We start from the raw sequence: 21934 nt of genomic DNA on the forward strand, positions 1-21934 counted from the left end.
TCTTTATGCCTTTTTTTTTTCAATACTACACTAACAAAACAACAGGACAAATTAGGACAAGACAGACAAACTGTGCATTTAAATACAAATAACATACATTCAAATAAAAAAAACAACAACACAGGTTAATGTTGAAGGTGTATTTGATGTGCAGTGCGTAAAAGCTGAACACAGGCATTACTTTTGTTAGTTTTTGGCTCAAGAGAGAGAAGAAAAAATAAATTAAACGTAGTTAATAACAATAATTATAACCATTATAAAATAAAATAATAATACTAATAGCCATCATTATCATCATCATCCTATTTCCATTGTCATCGTCATCTTCTTTTTTGTTAGTATTATCATTCAACATATTATCATCATACATATGGCTATTAAAGTATAAATGAGTCTCTAACTACAAGTTAGAACCTTATAGCTTCATATAGCTATACTTATATCTACACAAGTATAGCTTTTATAGATTGTGATTATAATTAGTTAAAAAGTTAAAAAGAAAAATAATACTAATAAAAATAAAAGTAAAAAAAGGAGTCACTTGGGTCAAACAGGTAGGGATTATGTTGTAATATGTTTTTAAATGAGCCTCACCATCGCACATCTCTGAGCCACTTCCGTGTGTAATAGTTTTTCAATAAGATACCTCAGGCTGTTCATCACCTGTTTTGTGTCTGGATTGTTCATTACATGCAAAGGTTTTCGGCCATATATGCCCTATAAGCAAAACTGAATGTGACACTCCTGATTTAAGAGAAAGCTCACAAAATTCTTTTGCAAAGAACCACTCAGTTAGTTTTGCAGCACTTTTAATTAATGTCCAATGAAAAATATAATTTTCAAATTTTTTTGTTGAAAAAAAAAAACAAAAAAACAACCAACAATTCAGATTCTTACTTTTCAAAAAGACATTCCTGCAAGAAACTTATTAGCCAATTGAATAGAAAAGTTGATACTGCTTTACCACTCTCAAATATTTCGATGAAATATGATCAAGTAAGAGAGAAAAACACAAAAAAGCAGTCATGGTTTTACATAGCTTCCACAACATACTCATACTTAATACAGATAATCAGGCCAGACTGCAATATCTGTGACCAACATCTATACCAAAACAATAAACAGATGCGGACACATTTGTTGGACTTTATCACATCTGCAAAAACCACTGTACATTATCACAAATCACTTTATTGCCACTTCCTCAAATATGGAAGCTAAACTGCGAATGTTTCTAATAAACAAGGGGGCTACTGTGTATAAGGAGGTACTGAAACTAGTAATTTATTTTTGTAGTGGTGTTGCACACCAGACTGATATGACCTAAAGAATAGTTGGAGATAAGCAAGTCCCTCAGACTTGAAATGCTGATGAATATTTAGGGAGAAATGGAACATGGGGGTGACTTTGGTTGATTTGGCCTTTTTCCAATCAATCTGCCTATTTGAAGTTGCAAAAACGAGCGTAACATTCAGTTAACAAATGGCTTGGATTCTAGAAAGTTCTCCCTTTACACTCTGTTTACTGACATCATGTTTACCTCCTCATAACATCTGAAGCACAAGTAAAAACAGGATGCAGAGAAAAGTCTATACTGCATCTCATAATTTTTAGCTGCACGCATGTTAATCAGGGCAGAGCCCGAAACTGATTCAGCAATATACTTTACAATTTGCAAAATAAAAAAAACACACACACAACAAAGAGTAGCCCATTAATTTGTTTTTCCTGACTTAAACATGCAGTGCTTAGTGGAGCCCACATTGAAGGACACTGGCGAGCTGTATTTTAGGTCTGTTCCACAGTGAATCGCTCAGTAGTTTAAGGTACCTTAAATCCTCATGCTGTGTAATCTACACCTACACTTGCTCTAACTGTACAGAGACTTGTACAAAAAGTAGAGACCTTTTAAACCGTTTTGCAAAAATAAAAGAGGCTATAAATAGCACATTATTTTCTTTCATTCAAGTGGACCCTGCACGACTTACGGAATGACATACAGCATGTAAAGTAATGCGAATGCACCACAAAATGAAATGACACAGCATACGAGCTCACTTTAAATAAACGCCATATTTTACAGCATCAGATATGTCAAAGTGTGGTTGTGCTTGACACTGCAAGCATGAAATCGCCCTCATGGCACCTTGTACACCCATTAAAAAAATGCAATGGAGATCACAGTTTAAGTGCATATTTAAATATTAGAGAACACACACAGACACACACACACACACACACTCACAGATGCGTACTGCTCTTTCTAAGATCATAGACCTAGTCCAGGTTTACACTTTCAAAGAAGGCATGACATCAATACTGCATTTTGAGAAAAACATCCACAAGTCTATGGCTTACATGAGTCTACGGATTGTCTTATTCTGGGACCTGCTGAAGCTTTTTTTTTCTGTTCTTTTCACCAAACATATATGAGATCTTTGCCTTGCGCATAAAAAAAAAATCGTATATTTCTCCAGAAAAAGGGAATAGAAAAATAAAATAGAATTGTAACTTCAAAATCTAAAATAAAACTGATTACACTTTCATGGTGTCTTTTAAATATGACGCTGGAGTCAGCAGACAGTCTGCTTAGCTTAGCATAGTTAAAGCAAAACAGCTAGTCTTTCTAAAGGAAACAGTCACTTTTAAAGATCACCAATTAACATGGACTGTGCGCAGTGCTGCAGTGGTGAGCACTGTCATCTCAAAGAAATAAGGCTGGTCTGCAGTGGGGGCTGTGGTGGAGTTGGCATGGTCTCCTGTGCGTATCCCTGTGAGGTTTTTCCTCCCGCGGTCCAAAGATATGCTTGTTTGATTAACCAATCATCCAAAATGGTCCATAGATGTCCATGGATGCGAGGAGGGACATTACCCCGCCCCTTTCTCAATACCACATAATATAAGCTCCACCTTCCCTAGTACCCTAAAATGGATAGGATAAACCTAGTATACTTAAATCTCACTTAAGCTAAAAGGCAAGTAAGTGTATTTCTTAAAATAAGAGTAGTATCAGGGTACCTTTAGCTATAGGTACACACAGCCTGGTACACAGGCATGTTTTCAAAATAAAAGTCCTACATTTTCTTAGACTATACTATAAAATGCTTCATGTGTATTGGCACATATTCTTCTTCAAGGCAACATTAGACAACAATGTTAGAACGACAAAAAGCATCACCTCTTTTTGAAATATTCTTTGCGACCTAACAAGTACATCAGCACTCATTAAGTAGTTACCACAGTTAAATAAAAATACAATAATGATAATATATATATTTTTTAAAAAGACACGTTTTGCAAAGATACAGTTGAAATGAGAGGAAATAACCTCATAACAGCTATCGTGGGTTGTAAACCGTACGAAAGTCTTGAGGTGAAACTGCTGTTCCCTGCCGAACAGAGCCTCAAGTCATCATAAAGTTAGTTTGCAGCTTGCTCCCTGTTGAGTAATGCAGTCGATGAGATGAACTTTCTGTTTCGGTGATTCACGACACTTTGCATGAGCAGGTGGTTTTCAAGTAGCAATTTCAGCAAATCAAAAACAGGTTTATTCTCTGGGTTGAAATGCTCCTCGTGGCAAAGACATTCCACTGATATATGGGAGGAGGATGAGTGCGATGGATTTTCTTCACTGTGAAAATACTTGTGTGTGTGGAAGTGATGCTCCAGGATTATCTCATTATCTTTGGATGCCTCTGCTTAGTTGTTATTTACCACATACAGGCCACTGAGATGTAAACGTTTGCTAAAGAGCTTTTCAGAGTCTTTGAATTCCTTCTGTCAAGTAAAATATTAGACTGTGTTTATGTGTATAAGTTAAAAATCCATGTATTTGGCTGGGCCTCATGTTTCATTGGTTCAGTGTTCTTCATGGTCTATTATCTTTGGCCAGTGAGTGCATCATCCAGTTGACCTTGGTCTTCCAGCTTTCCCGCAAGGCTTCGTTGAACTTTACTTTGAAGTTCTTCAGCGCCTCGTCCTCTGTTTTGCCCAGCGCTAAAGAGTCCTTTTAAAAACAAGAAACCACTAATTATTAACATTGTTGTCATTCTCCTCATAATCATTAACTGCTACATCATAACTGTGGCATACCTTTAGATACTGTATGTCTTTGAAGGACGTGAGTTCAGGTAGCCCCGCTGCCTTCATCATGGCGAAGAGGTTGACAAACAGCGTCCCGTTCCGACACAGGATCTTATAGGCCCGCTCACAGTACTCCCTGAACCTGATGCAAAAGATGCAAAAACAAACACGTTTCATAAGTTAGCAGAACCCCAGAACAATCCATCCATCCTTTACTGCTTATTCAATTCAGGGTCACAAGGTGCCTGGTTCCTATGCCAGGGTACACGGTCTATTACAGGGCCAAGACAGACAACACAGACTCCACACAGAAAGGCTCCAACTGACAGGTGGATTTAAACCCAACTCCTTCTTGCTGTAAGAGGACAGCGCTTGCCACTGCACCACTGTGCCAAAGTCTATAACTATAACTACGTACGTGTGTTAGAGTTACATGTTTTTATTGTACCTCTCAAATTTCTCACTGTTGTTTGTTCGTCCTTGCTGGATCACGTGGACAAAGTCATACGTCAGGATAAAAGGCACGCGCTCCCTGTTGATCCCGAGTTTCCGCTTGAAGTTGCCCAGGAAGTGCCCAAAATCAATGTGGAACAGCTAAAAAGCAAAGTCTCACTTTAGTCACTACGTCTGAGTCTCCCAAACACTGACTGACCTAAACAATTTGACTCCAGCATGTTTCACCAAAAAATTATTAGAATATTACAAAGCACATTTTTTTTACCAACTCCAACCAAAAACATTACACATCAATCAACAACATAATTTTGCTGAGATTCAAACGTGCAGTAAATCTTACCTGTCCAGTTTCCCTGATCATGATGTTGTCATTGTGACGATCTCCGATGCCCAAGACGTAAGTAGCTACACAGTAGCCAGCGCAGGACAGTGTGAACTCCTCTATCGCTTGATCAAGTTTGTCCCTGGTGACATAAAAGGTCACAGAAACGAGGAAGCAGAACGTGAGCGAGTTGTGTTCTTACAGTGCTTTCACACTTCTCTTATATTTCCTATATCAGCCTGCATTACACAAACGCAGCCATGAAGCAGAGTGTCATCGGTGACAGAGCATATGAAATGTTCAAAGAGGAGTTCCTGTGGCTGATTAACGCCTGATCGTCACATCCTTTCGCAGCCTAGACGTGCGGAGGGTTCATTGTGTTTTTTATACTAATTTTCTCACGCTGCAGTGTCCGGGCTAATTATCTTTGTATTCTGTGGGGCCATCAGCCTGGACACACCAACGTGAAGTACAGAGGCTTATTCATTACTTCTTCAAGGAGCTTTTAGAATAGACAAGACCTTCAGACTGTCTGGCATCAAATAAAAATCTACTCTCATTTAATGCTGCTAAAGATGCTGCTCTACTTTGTGCTGCTCTATCCGGTTTTAAAATGCTACAAGGAAAAAAACACTTTTAAGAAAACAATTTAAGTAAAAAAAAGAAAAAGAAACTACAAGATGAAACAGTACTGTTTACTGCTCACAAGAAGTGAAATATTTATATCAAACTATGCAAGTTTTCCTGAATGGGACTGGGAATAGGATGAAGGCTTGTGTGCCTTAAACACCCTTTTTTTCATATTCTTAAATCTTATTTTCTGTCCTTCCCCTCCCCCTTCTTTTCCACATGAACAAAAATGGATAATTGATCGCAAACATATTATTGTTTTACTTAAAAAATATCAATACCCATCAATATACGCGGCTGCTTTGTGCTAAAATCAAGAGGAGTCGATGAAATGATGAGATGCCGCTTTGGAAAATTCACATGATGTTATCGCGAATTTCAAATTGAAAAACTTCTTTCTTGACACTTGACAAGTCAGCGCTGTCCTAGGAGGACTTGGGGAAGTCCCCACAACAACCTGAGGGAGGTTTATGGGGGGAAAAGGGTGCATATGCGGATTAGCTCACCCCACTCCTGCTCTGTGTCTTCTGTGTGGTTTTATGTCATGCTTGGCTGTGTGTATAATGCACCTAATTTGCTTTGCTTTTTGAGGTTAAATAGGGTCATCACCTCTACAGAGTGTCTACACCAAATAAGATGACAATCGGAGAGCTTCTGAGAGTTGCCATTGTGCCAGAGTTCATCGTACTCACTCGGGATTCTTCGATTTGAGCCAGTTAAGCAAGGCGTCCTTGTTGAAGGCAGCGGTAGCGGCGCTGTTGCTGCTGTTACGCTGGATGTTGGCAATTGTGTCAGAGTTCTTCACAACCTCGATGAGCCCCATTTTGTTCCCGGTCGACAGGCAGCCGTACGGGATCATCCTGTGTTTGCCAAGTCGAAAAATGAACAGCGTTAAGGCTGGTGGACAAGATTTCCCCGTGCACAAGAGGCAATTAGTGTAAGAACCAGCTCCTACCTGAGATCCAGACCTTCTTTCTTCCACAGATTCTCCATGAGCTGGATCATCTGCAGGGTCAGCATGTCTTGTCGAAGGTCTAAAGGTGACAAGGAGAAATTGATATATCTAATCCTAACTTTTCTCTCGCATGACTCGTTCCAAACCCACAGTTTTTATCTTCCCAGCAGATTTGAATGTGCAAACCAGCCCTTAAACTAAAACAGGCACCTTGAGAAAGGCATGTTCGACCTTCTTGTCTCTTACCATCTCCATTTTTGAAGATAATGCCCACCATGTCTCCTTCAACTGCGGGATTCTTGAACATCAGCCAGAGTGGCTTCATCTTGGAGTCCATAAATCTGCATCTATCAGTACTGTAACAGCAAAAATGCTCATGTTCATTTTCATCCTTGTACATATATTTTTGCTCAGTAACTGATATCCCTTGTGAGCTGTTGTATAAAAATGATTTTTTTTTGTCCATGACGACACTGACAATGCGCTCATATGTTTGTAGGAGGGAGAAATGAGAGTAAGTTGCTGTGATCCTGAATCAACTGAAGAGTTAATTTCTCCGTGTACCACTTAAATGTATTTTTTTTTATTCAGTAAAGCCAGAAAAGGAGCCAAAGTGGCCTTTGCAAAATCCAATAAGGAGGACAATAATGCATAAAACAATTATGCTCTCTTGTGTGCGTTTGCATTTGTGTGTTTTTCTGGGCCACTAACCAGATCTCAGAGAGGATGATGCTCGGGTTGAGTGGTGACAGAAGGTCTGACAGGGCCTCCAGGTAGGACTCTTGTCTGATACACTGCTTCAGGTCCTCTGCCGTCACCTTCTGGGAGCCCAACTTGACAAAGTCACTCAGAGCCTTCATTTTGCCCAGAGCCTCATTCTGAGTGTGTGAGAGTTAACACAGAGACTGAGAATCAGTTGAAAACACACAAGATCAAAGCGAAGGTGAGTAAGAATCAGGAGGTGATTACCTGTTTGGTTAAGAGCTTGATGTGATGGATATTTCCCCTGCAGTAGGCCTCAAGAATCAGGCCAAAGCGCAAACCCACAGATGCCACATGAGTCTCTGACCTACAATAGACACAAATCTCCAGTCAAACAAAAAGCTGACTCGATCTTGTTTTTCTTTCTGCTCCCTTTTTTCTAACTAGCTTGTATTTTTTAAAGCTAGCCCCTTCTCACTCACCTGAGATGCCAAAACAGAAAATGTCCGATCCTCCTGTTGGACAGTGCCCGTTCTAACAAGAAAGTGGTAAGGTCACAGTCCAGGTAGGACTCGTACTTCAGGACCTGGACCAGCTGGATCAGATAATGAAGCAGCTCATCATCACTGTGTGCAGAGAAATGTGGCTTATGCGGTTAACAGTCACAACACAGCATGCCTGGCACTGTAAGCTTCTGAAACAGATGTGTGTGTACCTGAGCTTTCTGAGGCATCTGATAGTGAAAGAACGAACCGCTGGGTCGGGAAAACTGTAGTCTAAGAGCTCCAAGGCGTGGATGGCAGGGAGGTCTGGCCAGTTCCTCAGTAAATTCACCATCTGAGGAGAATCCAAGAATTATTTTCTAACATGATGAGAAAAATCAAGGAGATTTTGACAATTTGAAGATTAAAGCAGGCTGCTGATGTTAATTCACAACTCGATATTTCTTTCTGCGGCAGTGACATTACTATAATTTTGCATGATTCACTGTTAAAACATTCCTTAGTTTTGAAGCTCCAAAAACCTGTAAAGTCACACATTTTCTTGCTCTTGTTACAACAAAGGTTTACTGCAAGACCTCTGTGGTTGGTAAATATTACCAACATAATATTATAAATAAATATTATATTACATAGATCAGAGCTCATGGTTGCCTGTTTTCTATAGATAGAACTTTATTTTGAAAATGTAAAAGAATGAAGTACAGCTGGCATTCATGGACGTTTGCTAAAACAAAATAAAACACCCAATATAAACTATTAGTTGTCTGTATATAAGAAACTAAGAATACATACTGATATGGATATGTGTAACTGTAAAGAATTATAGACCCTTCACTCACACACACAGATACACACTTATCTACACTACATAGTATTCATCCCAGTTTTAATAATCCTATATAGACTATCATTTCAGATGAAAAATTTGACTTCTTTGAGCTTTTTTCTGATTCGTTCACTCCTTGTTTGAAATTTTGGCCACTTTAACCCTTAAAGCTAAGCTAATCATCTGAAACAAAAGGTTTTACATCTCCAGATCGACTTACAGACATCAGTGAAAAATACAAAGAATAAATAACGCTTTACTCGTACCTGAACTACATCCTCACGCTTATTCCACTTGGTGATGAGGAGGAGCTTGGACAGACTTTCAGGATAATGATCGCGGACTTCGGTGCGGAGCTTCCACAGGAGCTCTTTCTCGTCCTCGAAAAACTCGGTGTAGTTTTTGTTGTCCATGAATTCTTTGAGCTTAAAGTACTACAGAGAGCACATGATCCACACACAAAGTTATTAAATTTTCTGCTTTAAAAACAAAACAAAAATTCTAACTATGTAAAATTTGTCACATGTGAGTCCTACCTCGTCTTTAGTGGCTAAACTTAGATCACCATTCCTCTCCATGTCACATATCTGAAAACACGTGAGGATTATTGCTTGGACTGACTGTCATCAAACAAAGATCCAAATATGTGCTTCAGCCTCAATAAACATGACACAATAATTCTGTGTAAAAATCATAAAATGACTTCATCATTAAGGAAAATGTTTTTTGGTATAAACTGAATGTATACAAATCCTATAAATTTCATTTAACTATATTCCATTAAATTTAATAAAATTTTACACTGTACTTCACGTTAGTTCACCTTTTTTTTTTAAATTGTAACTTTTTTTGTGTAGTCTTTTGGGAGATAGTACCTTTTCAAGTGGAGGGTAGTAGAGGGGGTGTGGCCGGATGTTGGGAAAATGAATGAGAAGTTCAGCGGCGCTGTCCACATTAGGGTTCTTCTCAACAGTTCCCATCGGGTTCAGCAGGTCACTTTTCTCATCTGTGATAAAAATATCATATATGAAATGATGAAATGTTCCATTTGGTGGAATCTTCTTCTCAGTTTTTAGTCTTTCGTCTAAGAAAACCACTCCCCCGCCTGGCAAACAGCTACTTCAGCATCTGCAAACAGGCTATCTTATTGCATCATAAAACACAAAATGTGTCACTATGTGTGATTTGGGCGGCAAGACGTGTCACTCTGGGCATTTCAGAAGCTCTCTGCGTGCTTCAAAGTGTTGTGGAGGAGGTGTTTTTTAAATTTTTTGAAGAGGATGAAAATGTAAGAAGAGGCAAGGCTGAAAAGTACCAGGAACACACGGCCATGTGGATAAGTGGAACTCCCCAGTCTTCAGCTGGTCCTTGTAGTCAAACACCATGGTGTTCACCCAGGCTATTGGACAATCCTGAAAAGACAAAGAGAGAAACTTTATTGTTTCACTTCACACACCATCTTCAAGCTTGAGGATCTTGGAAATGGTTTAAAACTGAGTCAGAGAATGTAAAAGATGTACAGAGGAAAACGAACCTGCATAGCTTGCAGCCTGAGCTGAATTATGTTTCCTCAGTTGTAATAAAATCATGTGCAATACTTGGGCAATACAAATCTTTTATATTTCAAGCTCTTTCCTCTCTGAAGATAAAAACGTTTGACTGAGAAATCTTTTTTTTTTTTTTTGCATCATAAAAAATTAAAATCAAGATTCTCTAAAGGCAAAGCTTTTTTATTCTTTAATCTAAAATGCTTTGAATAATTAACCATCTCCTGCCCAACATGTGCTTTATTTTAAAGGTTCACTTGAATTCAAAACTTTAATATTCTAATTGCAATAAACACTCTGAACCTTGATTGCGGTATATTTAATTTAATTCACCGTTAGACTTAGAACCGCCTCCAAAAACATGACAATAAAACGTTAGGAGAATGATTCGTTTGTATTTCTAACTTCTAAAGTTCTCTATAAAAAGAATTTGGGTTCCAAGAAATCAGTAGAAAAATGACTTCCATTATTTCAGTGTGTTAAAAACAACAAAAACACAGTTAACACATTCAAGTTAAAAAAAAAAAGAAGAAAAAAAGGCAGTGCACATAAACAAGAGCGGCTAAAATAGCTCAACTTCCGCCAGCCTTTCTGCCGTCTGGCTGCAGGACTTCTCTTCCAGGCAAACAAAGAGAGAAGTGGCTCAGAAAGCAGAAGTGGTCTTAATGGCTATAAAACACACCTGGGCTACATGTTTTGGAGGTCTGCACAAACTCGAGCGCACAGCTGCTGCGTCGCTTCAAAACAGAAGATACTGCGACTACAGTAAAAGGGGAATTTGTTGTTCTTGTTCACTGTACCTTTCATTGTATACAGGGGAGGTTTGTTGGGGCTCTTTCAAATGTGGTATTTGAGTGTACTGCCACCACTGTAGCAGCTGTGCACCGTCCTGAACAGGACATATTTTATATTCATTTATATGACATAAAAGGAGCTGCTGCAAGAAGCTGCTGAAGCCAATCAGCATCCAACTGAAACCAACTTGCTTATAGTTAAAGTAACATATTAAATTTTGCATGTATTAATAAAATGAGAGGTCATTTGTTTGCTAGTAACATGCCGAGTGGAGCTTTTTTAACAAACATTTGTCATTTCGACCATAAACAGAAATGTGTATGGCATTGGTGTCAATTAATTAATTTTATCAAAAGTATGTTTTTTCCCCTCAGGTTAAAAGTTTAAAAATCTCTCTATGCTGGAAACTTCTTGTTATATAGAAAAGAAAAGCATAAATTCTCTTAAATTACTAATAATTAGTAGCTGCTCATGAATTTCTGTCAGTTGAATGACTGATTCAGCAGTTAATGTAATAAATGTTTTAAAGATAATTGGTGCATTAATGTCAGATCAGGTGTTATTGTCATTAGTATCTACATTTTGTGCTTTTTTAAACTATATTTTTGGGCCTTCCTTGTGTCAGGACACAGGGGAAGACACACTGTAATTGGATTCTGGGCGGATCTGAACTTTTTGCATTAGCCAAACAAAATACAGGTGTCCTGCTGAACCCAGTCAGCTAAACCAGCGTTCAGTTACTGACTGGATTTTGGCAAACAAATTACTCTTTCTTGGAGTGTTTGCCTCGCAGACCTTCAGGTGTCCTGATCAGCCTTAATTTTTCAGTTTAACAATTACACTGAAGTGTCGCCCTGGTATCACATACTTCTTAGTCAATACTAATTATTTTCAGTGATGGAGCTGTAGCTAAACAATTATGTGCTTATCTTATTGTTAAACCACTAGTTTAAACCACAAATTATTATGATTTTTTTTGTTTAGAAATAAAACTTCATCATAAGCGGTAAAGCTTTGTGCAAACGATTACAATGCTTTTTATATTATCACCATTATTACTATGTGCTCCACTCTTCAAAATGTAATTTCACATCATTTTTGCATGCTTTGCCAGCCATGTATAAATGTATGCAAAGCTATATATAAAAGCTGTCTGTCATGCTTATTGTTGTAGGCGCACGTGTGCCTTTGTGTGCAGTGAGGTTTCTTTGTTTCATATATATACACACACACACACACATATATATATATATATATATACATATATATATATATATATATATATATACATATATATATATATATATATATATATATATATCCTGTGTTGTGTTTGTTTGCCTAAAACATCAGTGAGAAGTAGGTCTTTAATCCTCACTTTGATGTATATCTTTTATAAAAATGTAGCCGTTTGCGTGGCCCATTAGTGCACTCCTTCACTCATTCAATTTTTGTCGTAATGCGATATACTAGCAAAGAGTCAATCAAAGAGAGAGTTTGTCTTCTGCTGCAGCCCTTACAGCAGAATAAACCTTTGAAAATGCAGCTGAACAATTGTTAAAACAGCTAGAAGAGTTGCAGGTGTAAATCCAACTACATGGATTTAATGTGTGCACTTTTCTTGTGCCTTTCTCTTTGTTGGCTTTTCTGAATTCATGCTTGTTAATCAAAAAAATGTTGCAAAGCCCTGCTGTAGATAAAATTGCTTTGTAATGTCTTAATCCCCCTCCCCCTCTAAGCTGTCAGCGAGCATGTAAATTTAGAAGGTTCAGTGTATATATATGTGTGTGTGTGTGTGTGTGTGTGTGTGTGTGTGTGTGTGTGTGTGTGTGAGAGAGAGAGAGATGAGGGCTGTGAAGATGAATTTAGAATTCCTTGAAAATGTTAGCCAATTCCTTCCTTCCTTGGACCGATGTGCAGATAAAAGGGCTGAAGCGGATGAAGTGTTAACCGCAGCCTTGCCACTAAGCACACTTGCACAACCCGACGCAGCAGAAACAACAGACCCACACAGAAGCTACACGCACTACACACAAGAGAGGAAACAGATCTGTTTGTGCTTGCGAACAAATTCACACCACCAGCCCAAAACACTGGCCTACTCAATCGAACGAGTAGTACGCTGAGACCCCAAAAGCACCACGAGTTACTGACACACTCACCGCTTTCTTGTTCTTCTTTTTGGTGCCGCGGGGCTTCTTGGTCTTTTCAATGACGCCGTAGAGCGCGAAACACAGGCGGCTCATGCGGGGCAGGTCGGCCACGTTTATGTCAAACTCCAGCTTCTGATTCCACAGCGGCTCGGAGCTCACTGTCACCTCCGAGCTCGTCACCACCTTACAGAGCAGCTCGCTGCCATGGAACAGACCAGCCTGCACTACAAGCTGCAGGGGAACCACAGATACACAGTAGTGATTAGATGGAGGCAAGACATGTGGTTTGGAAGCCGAAGACTTTAGCACTTTAGTGTGAAGGTGATTGTTTGTGGAAGATTTACAGACTTCACGAGATGATTCAGAGTTTCCTGTGTAATTCGAGCTATGAGTCAAAGAGTTTACACATTCGTAAGCGCAAACAGGTCTCCATGCAGAGTCAGACACAAATGAAAAAACAACCGCCAGAGACGTAATTTAATACTGCACGACCATTAAGCTCCTGCCTTTCGCCAAATCAAGATAGTCCGAATTAACATTTACAAAATATATGAGCTGATTTCCCCCCTTCCCTCCAGGGGTTGTGTTTTCAAACCTCTGCTTGACATCCACAGACATGACTGATAATTATGCAGCAGGAAAAATTAGTCATGAGTCATGATGCTCTAAGGCAGCAGCACCCAGGAGTGCACTTGCACTTAATAACCCATCCAAACAGTAATGTAGTTAGTTATGAAACAGAATTACAAAGACAGACACACATTAACAGAGTTCCCACTCTTTCTTTCACTCTTTCTTCTGACACGGAAGGGTGAGCATGGAGTATCAGCGGATGTTTCCACATCCTTTGGCTGTTCTCGTACGCTCACTGACAGTTGTCAAATTTTGAGATAGGTCAGGAGCCCGTCTGCAATAGTAACATGCAACGCCTTCAAAAAAAGAAGTGCATTTGAAAGCGAAAGAGGGAGAGCATGTAGTCTGTCTTTTTTCTTAGAATCTAGGCCTCAGAATGAGACGTAAAAACCAGATAGACACTCCCCACTTCCTGTTTTGAAGTTTTAACCAACCGCCTTGATGAATTATGGGAAATGTGTGGTCTGTACCATGTGACCCCCCTTGTCATTTACATGTCAGCCCCGCTGTTCCTACAACTGAAATTGAGATATTGGTAAACAAGTGAATGCCACATTTCATTGAGCAGCAAAGTGAGAGAAAACCCACGCAAAACCACACCGACCTTCATTCCCTCGTCTGCGTTGACTCGTTTGCCTTGCACCAGGTGAATGTGGAAAGGCTCATTGATGGACCACAGAGAGGAGGTGTTTTGCTGTAGGAAGAAGTCAGAGGAAAAAAGGGAATTTAATTTCTCACTGCCTTGCATTCACACGGTTGCTCCAATTTCCTGTTTGGCCACAACTCAAAAAAACGAAAAGAGGGTAGACGCAAAGTAACATCTACTTTCAAAAGAAAGTTGGGGGGGGGGGGGACTTTCTAACTGAAGACAACTGCCAAAAGATTTTTAGCTGCTTATCTGACGAGCTTCAGATAAAAGTTTCAAAACATTATAAAACGATATTTTTTATTATGCTAAAGCAGTTCCAACGTATGCTGCATGCGCAACTACAGCAAATGAAAGACAAGCCGTCAGATGTAAATTATCTACACCGAGCTGCGTGGCTTATTTCAAGTGTGCCAAAGTCCGCAGGCTAGTCGAGTAACAACTGCAAGAAAAGAGAAAAGGGGGAAAAAAAGAGCATGTGCTCCTCTTTTAATGAACGACAGCTACCGCCTGACCTCTTACCTTCTTCAGTGGCAGAGGAGGAGGTCTGGATAAGGAGCGACTCTTGTACACCTGGTTGCACATTCTGCCCTGCTCCTCCTGACATTTGGTGACGGTGGAGTAGTGCACCATGGTGAGGTGGGGGTTCTGGCCATTTCTCAAGCACGAGAAGATGTACTGAGGAGAGAGACAACAGAAGATTTACTGGCACAGCCATCAGTCAGTTCACCCACAGATATTTCCCAGTGTTCTGATAGCGCTGGTTAGCTCCTGAAGGCTGTTCATTTGCTGTAGGTTAATGCAGCTCAAATCTCATTATGTGTGGATGGATGCAGTTCCTTTCTGCAGGGCTGCTATACAGATATGAGTCACCCCTGCAGGTAGTTGGAGTTTCAAAATCAACAGTGGAGTCTCCGGCCACCAAAATCTTGACTTAGCCTACTCCTAACCGACAGTCATTTCAGTTATTATGGACCCACCTGCACAGGCTGAACGCAGACAAACGACACTAAACAGAAACTCGCACACATTCACAGAGAAAACAACAGCTTGTCTAGAATATAGAGAATGCAATTCACAGTTTCAACAAAGATCAGCAGAGAAAGTCCAACTTTTCACAGTTCGTTTTTCAGTTTGTGAATAAATAGATAAACCTTCATCTTAAAGGCGCTGTGGGTTAATATGTCAAAGAGCATGTGTATTTTTTTTTAAAGACGGATGCTGATATGAAATCAATTAGGTAGAATAGTTCATACTGAGTCTAGCACATGCCCACAGGAACGAGGAGGATAAAGGCCCCCTAGGTGCCCTCTGAAACACTTCTTTGTGGCAAAACAGAAAGAAAAATGACATCTGTGCTGATTATTTGTTAGCACATTTTTATGTCTCTCTGCAACTCGTCTAGAAGCGAAATACAAAAGCTATCATGGCAGAAAATGAGCCTGAAAGAAAATTGGACTCTTGGGAATTATCATCCAACAAAAACACAAACCCAAAATAAAATTTGACAAACCTACACAGGATTTGCCTCAAAGCCACAATACGAACATCTAAAATTTCTAGTCCAGAATTTGGTTAAAAAACAAAAATGGGACTGAGTCATTAAACCAACAAAACCAACTGTGAAAAAAGAGAAATAATTAAAGTGATAAAGTTAAAAAAAAAATTCTATGCTGCATTTTCACACAATTTTCTGCTCCAAGAGTTTATTTTATTCGATTAACTCACTTTGAACTGACACAGTGGGTGTTTCCCATAGATGAAATCCCACCTCCCGTTGACCTGTAAGGTGTAGTCTTCAGGTTCCTGTCGCATTAAGCGGAAAACGGTAGCCTTCTTCTTCAGAGCGCTCTTCATCAGAACCAAGGGGAGGTCATGAGGGTCCTGCTGTAGCATGAAGCTTTCCTGTAAGAGCAACAGACAACATCATTCAAATAAAGAGTACGGCTTTACAGAAAATCTTAAAATTGCTGCTTGTTCCTGAGTGTTGTTTTGAAGGTAGTGTTTATGGTGTGGGAGGGGGCTTTCCAAAGGTGATCACATTTACTTAAAATCACCTCCACAATGTGTCTGCACAAGGTGGAACCACAGTTTTTCCAATCAAAGCTACTTTGCTTTTTGCGGGTTCCCTGCTGCCCCATCATACCAGAACATTAAATTTGATTAGTTTGAACAAACTGGACTGTATGACTCATGACAACTTAAAAAAACAACAACTGATGAACTCACGTCAGAAGCCTCAAACTTGACATTAATGAAGATCTTCTTGATGTTTTTTGTCTTGAGGCTCTGCGGCAGGGAGCAGCATGGCTCCAGTTCACATGGGAAGCTGTACTCCATCCACTTCTGCCAGGGCAGACTCTGTCGATCTTGAGCCTTTTCTTCGCAAAACGCCCTCATCTTGGTCCGAAACTCATTTACCTCGTCATTCTTCTGAGCTTCAAACTCATGCAGACCTGGAAAGTTGGTTAAAAAGTAAAAGGAGAACTTAGCTTATCATTTAATTAACTGAAACACGAAAAACGTTCAGATGAATAAAGAAAACATAGAAAAGAAATTATGCCATCAGAATAGCAAATTTTCCCTGACTAAATCTATAAGAAACATAGGCTAAAATGTAACAATGCTATTAGCCACGTTTAGCTTTAAGTCTGTATATTTGAAAACTTTATCCCTGAATTTTTCAAAAGTTAATTACACGTAAAATATGAGTGGAATCATATTATAACTATCTAAAGAATAATTATCATTCCACTCATAATATATTCAGAATACATGAGAATATGGGGGGGTTGCTAAACAAATAAATTAGCTTTAGCTAGTTAGCCTAGCCGAGCCCTACTTTTTCAGGTTAGCTACATTAGCTTATAGTATCTTTGGTTAATTCACAGAATCATTATTTTTAATTACTGTGAACCTACTGTAAAAACCAGAAATTCCTACAGCAGTGAAAAAACAAGAAAGCTTCTGTCATTTAATGATTACTTTTGTGTAATATGAACGGCAATGGCTGTAAAACCTATATCTCAAATTTAAACCTTCACATTTTTCAAAGCTGTGAAGCGGGCCAGATTGAAATCTCTGCTGGTCAGATTTTGGCCCCTAGGCTTTATATTTGACATTATTGGCTTATAGCTAGCCAGCAACCTGCTTTACTTGTAAAAAAAAAAAAGACGATTAGCATCGTGGATATACTGTAACTCAGAAAGAAAATGCTTTTTTGTTAATAGTTCCTTCTTTTGAGCAAAGTGTTATTCTGCTAACTTTATAGTCTCCGAAAAATAAGAATACTTTTGTTCCAATTAGCATTTTAACTCTGCCAAACCAAGGCTTCAAAACTACAACCACAGCAACTTTTCATCAGTTCTCATGCTGTAAGTGTGCTGTGGCACTTGTTGCAGGGGTCTGGATCAACAACTGAGCAAAAGAAGACATTTTTGTGGCACTAAGAACATAGCAGAGCCACAGTAATGGTGACAAGTGGATGAGATCAAAGCTGCTGTGCAAACATTAAGACGTTATCAGGATGAGTGTTGCAAGTCAGAAACTCTCATTTCATTTCTCTTTTTTAAATGCATACAGTCACTTGTTCTGTCTGACTCTGAGAAATCTAGTAGACTGGGCAGCAATTCAGGGGACTCGAGCCAGACTGGAATATCTCTATAGCTTAATGACAAGAACTCTTCTCTGTAATCATGACTGATTTAATCTCATAGAACAGTACCACAAACCCTTAAAAGCAAACAACAAAAAAACAAACAAAAAAACCCTCTATAGACACTGCAGAGGCCCACCTTTGCCAATTAACAGGCTGATTTGGGCGTTGGTGAGTTTCTCCACCCGGTCGCCCTCCCTCGCCACCAGCCTCAGAACACACATGAAGGGCCGCACATCACTTATGCGCCTCGATTCTTCCTCCAGCTCTTCCCTTTCCGCCGTCTCGTTGATGCAGGTGAAGACGTATCCATCAGGATCGCCGAGTCCACAGAACAGGGCCTCACTTCTCGCATTTTTCCAAACCATCTGAAATAAGAGACAAGAGGGATAAATGAACACAAGAGCCCCAGTTTTGATGAGCTGCCATGCCCAGTTTTCATGAGAAAAAAAAAACAAGACTGTCCAGTTACTGTTTTCAAAATTAAAACAAAAGCAAATGATCCTCTGATTAATCTAATGAGCTGAAATAAAGCAAGAAAATCATTGTTTCTAAAGCTTTCCTAAAATTCCTAGTGAATTAGCAATGACTGGAGGGCCATTTCATCTATTAATCATCCTAACAGCATCCATGAGTATCATTACCTAACGCAGCTAAATCAAACAGCCCGTAGTGGCAGAAGTGTTGGCCCGTTCAGCAGCACGTTCACATTTTAACAGCAGATCTGCTTCGGCAGAGTGCTGGCTGTGTTTCCCAGGGAGGAAAGCTGCAAGCTCCCTCTCTGTCGGAAGCATCAGAACCGGGGAGCATTGTCTGAGCGGGGGCTGCGTTTTAATTAGTTTAATGTCTGAAGAAAACATTAAGTCAACCAATTTGTTTAAAAGCGTATTATTGTGACTGACAACAAGATTTTGCAGTCTGAGCGTCTGAGCTGTTATGCTGCAGTCAATCAATTACAGTCTCCTGGAAATACAGTGCTCTCTAATAATAGACGCAACGTGTGATTACATTACACATCCACATATCAGTGAGGAGTTGAGGTTTCAGAGACCCTTTTAAAAGCAGATGCCGATGCATGTGAGCGTTGGGTTGGGGTGGGAGGGACACTGTACCTTTTTGATGCTTTTGATGGTGTCGTTTCGAGACACGGGGAATTTGAGGAAGATCCCAGTAGGCAGCAGGAAGTCCATGTTGATCGCCTGGTCCCCCTCCTTCTCCCACTCCTCCTGCATCCCATACTTCCCTGGGGGCATGGTGACGGCCTCTCATTTACTGCCAGCTCCTCTGCTGCTCACCAGAACACGAGCCGGCTGTCCACACACAGAGCAAGCACAGCCGGGGTTAATATGTCCACTATTAACAAGTGTCCCTGCATGAGCTGTCTGCTGTTTGTTCCCAAAACACTGGATAATGCATCTTTAAGAGGTTGTAGTTGAAAAAGGAAGAGGACGTGCAGGTTGTAAATAACGTGAATGAATGGTAGCTTATTGAAGGGCCTGGCCTGCACCTGATCCCCTTCCTCCTGATGGTGATATAAGAGCACACAGATATTTAAAAAAAAAAAAGAAGATTAAGACGACCTGAGTGCTTCTATCACGTTTACTACGTGCAGTTCTGCCTTTAATGATCAAAAGGAAATATTCAAGGGTCAAATCAGGTGAAACGGCGCTTAAAGAAACTTCAGCTTTCTGGTACATCTGCTGAATAAAATGCAAATCAGAAAAATGGAAATGTGCTTCTGCTTCCCGCAAATGTAACGAAGTGTGTGTGCAACGAGAACAAGTAGGGTTTGCAACGTAAAGTAATTCTACACTATTGATTTTCTTTGGTAAGAGGAAACTTGCGCTGTGTGCGCTGCATGTGAATAACAGATGTAGGCTGACTTGTGCCCACAGCCTAAACAATGATAAATAAATAAATGTTAAGCTTTTAAAATGAAGCTCACAGGACCGGATGGATGTCAGATACGCTGTGATATATCTGTATATTTTGAAATGAAAGGCTAGAATGGAAATAAAAAGATACGGCGCATCCAATCCAACACGCAAACGTGACGCTGCGCCGTTGTCAGTAAAACTTGTGTCATGGCGAAAGCCTTGCCAACCTGTTAGCGCACACACTTGCCTGTCAGCTCTACAACCCGGTCATCTCTTCATGGCTTTCCCCCCTTTTCCCCCCGTCTTCTTCTTTTTGTTGTTTTTTATCGCAGTGAAGATGGAAGACGGAACATCACGGAGACGTGGGTCGCTCAGATCCGGCGGCTGCAGGATCTATCCGTAAGGAGGAGATGAGCAGGGTGAGGTGCTGTAAATCCGAGCGCTCGTACGGCTCCTGTGAAGCAGTGGAGTGCCTCCCTGCCTCGGTGCTGTGCGCTGTCAATCAGTGGGGCGCTGATGTTGCGCTGACCCTGACGGATGAGCGGCTGCGCGCTGCCTCACCAGCTCTCTCGCTCTCTCTCTCTCTCTCTCTCTCTGCGCGCGGGCCAAGGGACCGTCCGCCAAAAGTTTGCGCGAAGTGAAAGTACACCGCTCTCTCCACCTCCCGCCCTCCTCCTGTCTTAGGTGATGTATGTAGGAGACTTTAAAAAAATATTTCAAGCTAAAGAATGAAACAATTAACTAAAACCAATTTATAAGAATTTAAGTAGAAGCCGAATTCGTCGCAAGCAGGTATGAGGGCATGTTTGGTGTCTGAAAAGTGAGTCACTTTCTGGAACTTTCACGCTATTAACGCTGATTTAATTTCCGTATACAGGCAGCAGGGGAGCACCTGCGTGAGTAAAAGCCTGTGATGAAAGAGATGTTTAATAATTCTGTCGATGTTAAATAAGAGGAGGACTCAGTGCGTCACCGAGTCGATGGGAAACTATTATTTCTTTCATTTTGGAGAATATATATATATATATATGTGTGTGTGTGTGTGTGTGTGTGTGTGTGTGTTACAACGCGTTGTCACACGTGACTACAAAGGCAACGTGGGATTTGGAAGGTAGCGGTAGTGGTGGAAATCTTTCAAAGTAGCAATACCACAATGTGGATACACAAAATGATCCCCCCCCCCTCCTGAGGGGAAATATTTGAAAATCTTGTGAGGGATGCAACATTTGGCTTGTTTCATTCATGAATGAGTGACATGAACGAGACATATTTTTGAGTAATAGGGACATAGTTTGTAAGCTGATGCTTTAATTTCAATGATGGTATAGAAGTTAAAGAGCAGTCCAATGCAACCTTTTTGGCTTTAAGGAGAAAAAAACAGTCTCACTTATTCTATAGGCAAACTAATTAACCAGTTATTCATGTAATAAATCTTTAGATTAATGAATGAAATCATCATTTTGCCTCTTGATTTGGCAACATCATCAAATTAGGAAAGTTTTGCCAACCTTTCAGTGAGGGTAATAAAACATAAGTAATTTATTAAATGAACAAAGATAAATTTAAGTAGGTTATTTCCTCTTTTGATTTCCTTCCACTTTTGCGAGTTTCACGAGCCAAAATAGATCAGACGAGGCTTTTAGTTTTTGGAATTCACACAGAGTTTAATTCAGTACATTCCCAGTTATTTATGTCTGAATTTATAGCTGCAAATAAATGTAAAGAAGCAGATATTTTGTGGGGGAGGAAAGACAGTAGATTCCAGCTGGCAGCCAGTCAAACATCTTAAATAACAAAATTAATCGTGTTTCTTCAGACAATTTTTTTCTTCTTCTTGAAATGTTGCCGTCTTCTGTCAAAGTGAAAATCTTGCTGGGAAGCCTGCCTTCCTGTTTTCTTATATCTGTTTAAGACTATTTGTACTTAAGCTTTACCACAATCAGTGAACAAAGACACCGCGCTCATCATGGAAGTGGCTCCCGAACCACGGTGGTTGTACTACCATAGAAAGGGGAAATGTAGGGGCCAACAACAACAGCAGCGTGACTTTACAACTGTTCACTAACTAACATTAGCAAACAGACAAAACAGGTTTTTCTTTTCTCTGAATTCTGTGCCAGACTTTTTCTTAGCAAGTCACATAACATGCAA

At 39.9% G+C, this 21934-nt stretch overlaps 1 protein-coding gene and 1 long non-coding RNA gene across 2 annotated transcripts in view; one reads left to right on the plus strand and one right to left on the minus strand.

Annotated features, from left to right (window-relative positions):
• LOC145423253 (uncharacterized) overlaps positions 1-21934 on the plus strand; it is a 31599-nt gene that overhangs the window by 1900 nt on the left and 7765 nt on the right. The window lies entirely within an intron of this gene.
• pik3cd (phosphatidylinositol-4,5-bisphosphate 3-kinase, catalytic subunit delta) lies at positions 793-20556 on the minus strand. The gene is made up of 23 exons (XM_026153128.2): positions 20031-20556; positions 19019-19216; positions 18046-18274; positions 16481-16707; positions 15980-16156; positions 14774-14929; positions 14210-14299; positions 12982-13203; positions 9793-9889; positions 9353-9483; positions 9014-9064; positions 8744-8911; positions 7864-7985; positions 7631-7774; positions 7416-7515; positions 7158-7324; positions 6693-6802; positions 6447-6525; positions 6184-6351; positions 4880-5003; positions 4532-4677; positions 4093-4225; positions 793-4006 (listed from the first exon to the last, which is right to left on the minus strand). The coding sequence occupies exons 2-23, from the start codon at positions 19157-19159 to the stop codon at positions 3869-3871; spliced, it is 3120 nt and encodes a 1039-aa protein (XP_026008913.1). The 5' UTR covers positions 19160-19216; positions 20031-20556; the 3' UTR covers positions 793-3868.

The sequence above is a fragment of the Astatotilapia calliptera genome, chromosome 20 (genome assembly GCF_964374335.1).
Source record: "Astatotilapia calliptera chromosome 20, fAstCal68.1, whole genome shotgun sequence".
NCBI lineage: Eukaryota > Metazoa > Chordata > Actinopteri > Cichliformes > Cichlidae > Astatotilapia > Astatotilapia calliptera.

Bases quoted from the DNA above. Each gene is read 5' to 3' on its own strand.
- pik3cd (XM_026153128.2), bottom strand. From the start codon at position 19,159: ATGCCCCCAGGGAAGTATGGGATGCAGGAGGAGTGGGAGAAGGAGGGG. The intron at 7,775-7,863 runs GTACACACACAT...CTCTGCACACAG, and splicing joins AGATGCCTCAGAAAGCTCAG to TGATGATGAGCTGCTTCATT. The intron at 6,352-6,446 runs GTAGGAGCTGGT...TGGCAAACACAG, and splicing joins AAAGAAGGTCTGGATCTCAG to GATGATCCCGTACGGCTGCC.